This window comes from Portunus trituberculatus, chromosome 48 (assembly GCF_017591435.1).
Source record: "Portunus trituberculatus isolate SZX2019 chromosome 48, ASM1759143v1, whole genome shotgun sequence".
NCBI lineage: Eukaryota > Metazoa > Arthropoda > Malacostraca > Decapoda > Portunidae > Portunus > Portunus trituberculatus.
The window spans coordinates 19,869,205-19,879,204 of record NC_059302.1 but is presented as its reverse complement, the minus strand read 5'-3'; the positions used below and the strand labels follow the sequence as shown (position 1 = coordinate 19,879,204).

At 39.4% G+C, this 10,000-nt stretch overlaps 2 protein-coding genes across 2 annotated transcripts in view; one reads left to right on the top strand and one right to left on the bottom strand.

The window, feature by feature from the left end:
• The window catches only part of LOC123498443 (sulfotransferase family cytosolic 1B member 1-like), a gene marked incomplete at its 5' end in the record, with an annotated part of 20,407 nt that overhangs the window by 3,084 nt on the left and 7,323 nt on the right, over positions 1-10,000 (top strand). The window lies entirely within an intron of this gene.
• LOC123498968 lies at positions 5,132-7,546 on the bottom strand. Its single transcript, XM_045246587.1, has 2 exons — positions 7,413-7,546; positions 5,132-7,021 (listed from the first exon to the last, which is right to left on the bottom strand). The coding sequence occupies exon 2, from the start codon at positions 7,008-7,010 to the stop codon at positions 6,105-6,107; it is 906 nt and encodes a 301-aa protein (XP_045102522.1). The 5' UTR covers positions 7,011-7,021; positions 7,413-7,546; the 3' UTR covers positions 5,132-6,104.

The following is a 10,000-nucleotide window of genomic DNA, read 5'->3' as shown; positions in this document are numbered from 1 at the left end:
ATATATATATATATATATATATATATATATATATATATATATATATATATATATATATATATATATATATATATATATATATATATATATATATATATATATATATATATATATATATATATATATATATATATATATATATATATATATATATATATATATATATATATATATATATATATATATATATATATATATATATATATATATATATATATATATATATATATATATATATATATATATATATATATATATATATATATATATATATATATATATATATATATATATATATATATATATATATATATATATATATATATATATATATATATATATATATATATATATATATATATATATATATATATATATATATATATATATATATATATATATATATATATAATCTTGGCTGAGTGTAGACCCAGCAAACTGTAAAACAGTGGTTCCCAAACGGGGAAATTTCCCTTGGGGGAAATTTGAAGCTACCATGGGGGAAATAATTACACTACCTACTAACAAAAAAAAATCTCAAAGTCAAATCAAAAGTCCTTTTTATTTGTTAGTAAGCGCTCTGTATGGCTAAGCTTTATTGCTACTAACTGCTCTCTATCCACTTTACTCTGTAACTATAAGTTTATCAGTATATTTGTACATTTGAAAAAATAAATTAGTAAATAGTCTCAGTGTGTTTTAACTGCTCTTTCTCTCATACACATGAAGGGGGAAATCTGGATGGTTGAACTGGGTGCAGGGGGAAATGACAGAAAAAAGTTTGGGAACCACTGCTGTAAAATGTAAAGGTTGATGAAAAGACGCAGTAAAATTACCATTTTCTATTAGAATTCTTATTAAATTCTTCTGACAGGACTACATTTGTCCCGAAATGCCATAAGAGTTTAAGAAGTTATATATATATATATATATATATATATATATATATATATATATATATATGGGTGGTCTTGTGGCTTTCCTTAATGAGTCTTGGTCATCTTCTTTTAGAGATTTCTGTGAAACTTTTTCGATAGAGTCTGGCACAAAACTTTGATTTAAAAACTGCCCTCCTACGGTTTCTATCCTTCTCTCTGCAACTTTATCTCAAGTTTCCTTTCCGACCGTTCTATTGCGGCCGTGGTAGAAGGCAACTGTTCTTCATCTAAGTCTTATATCAGTGGTGTTCCTCATGGTTCTGTCCTGTTACCCACTCTCTTTCTATTATTCATTAATCTTTTTAAGCAAACTATTTGCCCTATCTACTCCTACGCTGATGATACCACCATGTACTTTTCGCTTTTAAGTAACTCTGGCTGCTAGTTGCTCCGGCCCTCGGTCACTCCGGCTCCCAACCCTGGTCACTTCACTAAGGGCGGGAGTGACTTGTTTCCTTACTTTTCCACGTTTTTTTTCATTTTTCAGAGACAACAGGAAGTCAACAGGTCACACAAGGACGCCACAGAACGCCTAACTTCTGATTTCTGTAAGATTTCTGAATGGGGCAGAGAAAACTTGGTAGTGTTTAATACCCCCAAAATTCAATTCCTCCATCTATCAACTCAACACAACTTTCCAGACAACTATTCCCTCTTCTTCACTGACACTCAGCTGTCCCCATCTTCTACACTGAATATCCTCGGTCTGTTCTCTACTCATAATCTAAACTGGAAAATTCACATCTCAGCTCTTGCTAAAACAGCTTCTATGAAGTTAGGTGTTCTAAGGCGTTTCTGCCAATTTTTCTCACCCCTCCAACTGCTAACTCTGTACAAGGGCCTTATCCGTCCTTGTATGGAGTACTCATATCATGTTTGGGAGTGTTTCAATCACAAAGTTTTGTCACATATGGTGGAATCAAAAGCTTTTCGCTTCATCAACTTCTCTCCTCTGACTGACTGTCATCAGCCTCTTTCTCAATGCCGTAATGTTGCATCTCTTGCTATCTTTTATTGTTTTTTTCATGCTAACTACTTTATTGATCTTGCTAACTGCATGCCTTTCCTCCTCTTGCAGCCTCTCACCCATATTCTGTTTAGGTCTCTAACACAAGAGTTAACCAGTACTCTCAATCATTCATACCTTTCTCTGGTAAACTCTGGAACTTCCAGCCTGCTTTTGTATATCCATCTTCCTACGACTTGACTTCTTTTAAGAGGGAGGTTTCAAGCCATTTATCCCTGAATTTTTGATAACTCATTGGACCTTTGAGGGAACTGGTAACCCAGTGGGACATTTGTTTTTTTGTTGCCCGTGGCCAGTTGCTCTCACTTGCATAAATGAATAAATAAATGAATAGATAAGTAAATAAATAAATAAATGAATAATTAAATATATATATATATATATATATATATATATATATATATATATATATATATATATATATATATATATATATATTCGGTAAACCCTCGCTATAACGAACCAATTGGGGGGAAAGGCCTAACGTTATAACCGAATGTTCGGTGTATCCAAGGGTTGGTAATCCATCTTTTATAACGAACTAAATTCTCTATATTAGATAAGTCGTTCGTAAAACGAGCACAGCAGAGTGTATACAACAAATGTTAGGTGTAGACTGAGGCAGTGAGCCGAGCGGGGCTTAGCGAACCGAATTCGCTATATTAGAGGATTGTTTGGCCAGAATGATGCAGTCGTTATATCCGAAAATCGTTATACAGAGGTTCGGTATAGCGAGGTTATTTTTTTAATGCGGTGATGACTTCGCTATCATCGCACCGTGCTGTGCCATTGTTGCTAGATCTGGATTCCGAGTCTCTTGACCATTCCTCAGTAGCTGATGTTGTTTGGATTTCGGGGCTCTTGACCCTTTCTCAGTACCTGGTTTTGGTCCTCCTGTGAAGTAGGAATGATAGGTCGTGCGGTCTCGCTGGCTTTATACCTGCCTGCTAGTCGCGGCTATATATATATATATATATATATATATATATATATATATATATATATATATATATATATATATATATATATATATATAGTTGTGTCAGCCACCATTCATTGAGCTTTGAGACAACAGCCTTCGCCTGCTCTGAGCCAGTACCACTTGGAAGTTTGGCTACTTTTATTAGTTGGCTCACTTCATTTCCTATGACAATGATTGGAAGATGGTCAACCTGTCCACTGGTTTTCATCAGATCTAGCATCAACTTTCGGACCCAATGGATTACAAGAGGTACATTTGCAAAAATGTTTTCCTTAAGTTGCATAGAAAATTTTTTTGCGGTAGAAGTTGCTCTGCCCTCTGATTGAAGACCGATTGATGTTAAGTTGCTTTGCATTTTTTTCGAAGGTTTTGGCCAGCACAATAGCAACCATAGTGGTTTTCTTGTCAGTCAGTATAGTTTTATCAAAAGCTGCTGCAATATCACGTGTGATGACATTTTTTCTTGCTCTCCATGTTCGTTTTGGTATGCTAGCCTTTCTGCAGCCTCTTTGAGAGTTTTCAAGAGTGGGCTTCTCATTAGTGAAGTTGTCTTCACAGCTACTGCTGGACGACTCTAGAATTACTATAGTTGAAGACATTTCTTCTTGTTTCTTTAGCTGTGCCTCCTTGGCTGATCTTGCTTCAACACACTGTTCTTGAGTGGCTAAGACCCCATGTGGCCCCTCCTTCCAGTTTATGTTTAAGCTTTCAAGAACTCTTGATCTTTCTTAATTCTTATAATTTCTATGGCGTCATGGTGAGCTACATCAAAAAGGTCCTTTATATGCTCGAAAAATAGTTTATCCTTGCTGACCTGTGGATCTGATCGTTTTGTTCGTCCTTTTTTTTTGTTTTCAGTGTTAGATATATATTTCTTATACAGGTTTTCGATTCTCTCAATGATGCTGTCTTTCGAATAGAGTAGAGGAGGCAGTTTGCGCTACCCTAAGCAGAAAAAAATTGCTACAAAATCACCAAACTTGAATACAAAACGAAATTTTAACAAGGAGTGTAAAATTTTGTCTGCTCATGATGGCGGGTAACGCGCTACCCTCAATCGCTGCAGTTTCCCGATTGTGCACTGTAAGTAAGGGAAAGTTAGGTAGGGTCTGTGCGCCACCCAGCCGGGTCTACGCGCTAGGTTGAGGAGGGGGTTGCGCCAGGGGGTCAGTGCGCTATGGCATGTCGGGTCATCGCGCTAGGTGCCTTAAGTTCTTTGTTTTAATCTACAAGCTATCAAAATCACTCTCAATAGGTAGTTGATAAATCCTCTTGCCTCTCAAGGAGTAAAAGCTTTGGAAAAATAAATGAAAGATTGCAAACTAACTTTTTTTTATTTTTTAAAATAGTGTATTGACAAACATAAAAACTGTGCTTTAGTTATGAATATCATAAACAAATAAATGTCCCACAGAGTTCAAAACAAAAATCTTAACAATACTCCGGGAAAAGTTTCATTTACCAGTATCAAAATAACAAATAAATGTCTCAGAGTTAAAAACGAAAATCTTAAGAATATTCCGTGAAATGTTTCATTTAACAGTGTCAAAATAACAAATAAATGCCTTTCAGAAATCGAAACGAAAATCTTAAGAATACTCCGTGAAAAAAATCATTCAACAGTATCAAAATAGCCTAATTACATTTATTACAAAAAACTCAGTATCCATTGTATCAATGTCCTCCTGAGACTTTTCACTCAAATTCATCTCACTCAGACATTCTGCATGCCACCAGCTGTCACACAATACACATTTTATCCTTAACTTTCCTTTTGTTTCACATTGACATTTTCCACAGAGCTCGTTCATATCATCAATTACATCATCCGAGTCATCGTCCAAGACTGGCTCATCCGCACTCTCTGAAGTTTCTGTTTCCTTGTCTTTCTGCTTTTGGGAAACATACTGAAGTGTCCTGAATCGTTTTTCTTTCCTTTTTCTCTTTTCTTTTTCTTTCCTGTTGTTTTCCTTCTGCCTTTTCTTTTCCTCCATTCTCTTTCTCTTTGCTTCAGCTTCTTGTTCTATAATTTTTTTTCTCTCTTCTCTCTTTCTTTTTCTTTCCATTTTCTCCCTCTCCTCCTCTCGTTTCTTTCTCTGTTTCTCTTCAATCATTTGCGGTACTCAACACCGCTTATTGAGCATGGCAATACTGCGATGATCTTTTAATCCTTTTTCTTCGGGAATGAGGGCAGCGTGAGGTAATCATCAATCGTTTTGGAATTTTTCTTTGTAGAAGGCAGAGGTTGTGGAGCAGGCTGGGATGTGTAAGGCAGGGGTTGTGGAGCAGGCTGGGATGTGGAAGGCAAGGGTTGTGAGGCAGGCTGGGATGTGTAAGGCAGGGGTTGTGAGGCAGGCTGGGATGTGGAAGGCAGGGGTTGTGAGGCAGCCTGGGATGTGTAAAGCAGGGGTTGTGAGGCAGGCTGGGATGTGGAAGGCAGGGTTTGTGAGGCAGCCTGGGATGTGTAAAGCAGGGGTTGTGAGGCAGGCTGGGATGTGGAAGGCAGGGTTTGTGAGGCAGCCTGGTATGTGGAAGGCAGGGGTTGTGAGGCAGGCTGGGATGTGGAAGGCAGGGACTGTGAGGCAGGCTGTAAGGTTTTCTCCAACAACACCTTCCAGTCTTCATAGGGTGGGTCATCCATGTCGTATCGCTCCTCGTACCGCTTCATGAATTTTAGAGTTGTTCCTTCCCCTAATGACAGGCTCAGCTTCATCAGCTCAAAAATGTTGGAGAATGCTGAGAGAGTGGGAGTTCTTTGTTCTGGCCCAGGGAACTTGGATTTGGCTGCTGGTGAAGCAGAAGGAACAGAGGTTGAGATTGTTGGGGTACATGCGGGAAGAGCAGTGATGCCAAAAGATGCTGAGGTAGGGAGAGTGACTGGAGCAGCGCTGGAGAAACTGCAGCTTGGCTTCAGCTTGTCTGAGTTGAGTACAACCTCAGGGTTAAAAGGATAGATCCCAGACTTAACAAATCCCTTGTAAGCAAGCTCTGGTCGTGCTGTAGTGTCCCAAGCTTTCTTTAGTGTGCGGGCAAACGTGCACATGGTGACACTCTCCAGTTTGGTACTGAAACTTTCTGACGGCTTCACTCCATGCTAGTTTGATTGCCCCAAAGAAAGCTTGATCCAGTGGCTGGATAAGGTGACTGGCATGCGCCTTCAGGCAGTAAAGGATGACACCATTCTCGTTACACAGCGTGCAGATTGCCAGGAATGATGGCTGGAATGGCCGTCCACAAACAGCACCACTGGTCGCTTTTCTCCCAATTTGGGAATGAAAATGTCCCTCAGAAAGCTAAGAAAGACCACCTCAGTGATCCAACCATTTGGAGTTTTTTGAAAAAAAGCCTCTTCAAAACCTTCCAACGCATTGAAGCGAGGATCTCTGGTGTAGGGAAAGATCAGCAGCGGTGGAAGGTACTGCCCCATGGCAGAGGAGCAGGCCAACATTGTCACTTGCTGCCGTTTGCCACTTGTGACAGAGTAGACGTGTTTTGCTCCTGTCATGCTGATGATTTTCTTTGTCTTTGGACATATATTAAAACCACTTTCATCAGCATTAAAGATCCGGTCAGGAGAGGTCAACAAAGTGGGATCGATGGTGTCCAGGTAATGTTTCATTTGCTGAAACCATTCACCTAGAGCATCCTTTGTCACAATTGCTCTCTCACGGCCAAGTGGTTGTCCAATTCTTTCCCGTATCTCTGGATGCCTCTTGAAAAAGGCTCGCATCCAATCCTTTCCAGGGCGGTTGTTTTTGAAGACAGTCCTCTCTTCCCTATCATCGAGAATGGTTTTCACCATGTCTTTGAGGTCGTCTTTGGTCCGTCCAAAACCTCGTTTAGACACTTCAATCAGCCAATCTACTAGCTTCTTCTCCTCTTCCATTGACAGAACTGTTTTGGGAGCAGGCTGCATAGGTCTTCTTCCCCTGACCTTATCCCCAAGGGTGGCGTAAGGGATACCAAAAGTTTTGGAGGCGGCATTCAGGGACATCTGTTTAGATCTTACCAGCTCCACAGCTTTCTCCACTTGTTCTTGTTTGTACCGCTGTGTTGATGCCATTTCAGCAAGGGCTGTTGAAAAGGATCAGAGCAAAAATACAAATTAACATGCATAATGGAATAATATTTTTTTTTTCATTTTTCCAAAAAAAAAAAAAAAAAAACTGAAAATGCAGATAGCCTAAAAAGAGAAAACAAAAACAAAACAAGCACTCTAGCCTAGTGTTGCTTTTGCCTGGTGGGCGCGCGACCCGCCATGAGCGTTTGTGGCGGGTTTGCGCGCTACCCACGCCCTCTCCTATTTGCTGACACTCAGGCATGTTTATCCTCAACCATTTGACAGTCATGTATTATAACAAAGAATTGATTGACAAGTTATGTCAGTTTTGTATCAAAATAGGTAGCAGTGACTAACACTGATATTCATGTGTGTTAACGAAACAGTTAGCGGAAGACAACTTACCTCAGTATAGCGGAAGACGCACTGCCTCTCTCTCCCTGGCGCAAACACAACACTGGAACGGTACTGGCGGGAAAATTTGAACTACGGCCCGCCATTTAAACACTCTGTTTGTGTGTTATGAGATTTAACGCGGGCTTAGCGCACAGACCCGACTGGCGCACAGACCCTCCAATACTCTATTGTTTCACTCTTGTATTAGAGAGTTGGACAGAATAGGGATAAGAGGAAGAAGAAAGCTTTGTGCAGCGAGGCCACAGGAGAAGGGGAGGCATGCAGTTAGCAAGATCAGTAGAACAGTTAGCATGAAAATAGCGATAAAAAATAGAAAGAGATGCAACATTTCATTGGTGAGAAAGAGGCTGAAGACAGTCAGTCAGAAGAGGGGAGTTGATGAGCTGAAAAGCTTTTGATTCCACCTTATCTAATAAAGCTCTGTGAGGGGAACCCCTCCAAACATGCAAAGAGTACTCCATACAAATAAGGGTAACGCCCTTGTATAGGCTTAGCAGTTGGGAATGTGAGAAAACTGGCGGAAATGCCTCAGAACACCTAACTTAATAGAAGCTGTTTTAGCAAGAGATGAGATGTGGTTTCCAGTTTAGATTATGAGTAAAGAACAGACCAAGGATATTCAGTCTAGAAGATTGGACAGCAAAGTGTCACTGAAGAGGGATAGTTGTCTGGAAAATTGTGTCAAGTTAATAGAGAGGGATTAAGTTTCTGAGGTATTGAACACTACTAAGTTTTCATTGCCTTAACTAGAAATTTTAGAAAGATCAGAAGTTAGGCGTTCTGTGGCGTCCCTACGTGAGCTGTTGACTTTCGGTTGGGTTGGTCATCTCTGAAGACACGTGGAACAGTGTAGGTGGTATCATCAGCGTAGCAGTGGATAGGGCAAAAAGATTGGTTAAGAAGATCATTAATGATTAATAGAAAGGGAGTGGGTGACAGGACAGAACCCTGAGGAACACTAATGTAGGTAGATTTAGGAGAAGAACAATGGCCGTCTACCACTGCAGCAATAGAATGGTCGGAGAAGAAACTTGAGATAAAGTACAGAGAAGGATATAAACCGTAAGAGGGCAGTTTTGAAATCAAAACTTTGTGCCAGACTTTATCAAAAGCTTTTAATATGTCTAACGCGAAAACAAAAGTTTCATGAAAATTTCTAAGAAAGGATAACCAACACTCATTAAGGAAAGCGGCCACGAGGGAAGCCATACTGGCGATCAGATAGAAGATTGTAAAGTGATAGATATTGAAGAATCTTGCCATTGAGGATAGATTGAAAAAACTTTAGACGAGCAAGAGATTAAAGCTGTAGGGATTAGAAAGGTTACCTCTTTTAGGAAAAGGTTGAATGTGAGCAAACTTCCAGCAAGAAGGGAAAGTAGAAGTCAATATACATAGTTGAAAGAGTTTGGCCAGGCAAGGTGCAAGCACAGAAGTACAGATTTTGAGAACAATAGGAGGGACCCTATCAGGCCAGTAATCGCTCCGAGGGTTTAGACTGACGAGGGCATGAAAATCATCATTACAAAGAACTTTGATTGTATGAAATATTCAGAGGAAGGAGGAGAGGCAGAGACAAGCCCAGAAACATCCAATGTGGAGTTGTTAGCAAAGGTTTGAGAGAAGAATTTAGCTTAAGGCACAAATGAGATGGCAGTGGTGCCATTAGGATGAAATAAAGGTGAGAGATGAAGAAATAAATTTATTGGAGATAATTTTGGCCAGATGCTGGAAGTCTCGAGGTGAGTTGGAGGTTGAAAATTTTTGACATTTTTTTTATTTATGAAGGTGTGTTGGGCAAGTTGAAGAACAGACTTATCATGATTCTGGGCAGAAATATAAAGTGCATGAGATTCAGGAGATGGAAGGCTCAAATACCTATTATGGGCAACCTCTTTATCACGTATAACACAAAAACGCAATTTGTTAACCTTAAGTTTAGAAGGTTTATATTGAGAAAAAGATTGAGGAATGTACGTCTCCATACCAGACACTATCACCTCTGTTATGCGTTCACCTCAAAGAGATGGGTCTCTGACAAGGAAACAGTAGGGAAAATCAGGATAATATCTTATCAGATTCCCCCAAATGGCAATGGCATAACGTGATAGGCACCTCCGCTTTGGGAGATCCTGAGGAGGGATTGGAGAAATAGGGCAAGAGAAATGAGATTTTGATCGAAGGAGCCCAACGGAGAAGATAGGGTAACGGCATAAGCAAAAGAATTAGAGGTAGAGAAAATGTCTCCATGACGGTCAGGAATACGATTTGGGTGTTGTACCAGTTGCTCTAGTACATAGGGGGCAGCAAAGTTTAAAAGCTACTCATAGTTCATCAGAATGGTCAGTGAATGGAGAAGAAAGTCAAAGATGGTGGTGAATATAGAAATCTTCAAGGATGGAGATTTCCGCAAAAAGGTAAAGGGATAGAATGTGTTCTAATTTGGATGTTAAATAGTCAAAGAATTTACTATAGAAAGACGAGTTAAGGGAGAGAGAAAGCACAGATGAATTTAGTTAGAGAGTGAGCATTGAGTCGAAGTCAGATGATGGAAAACACGGAAGATTCAAGAGTGT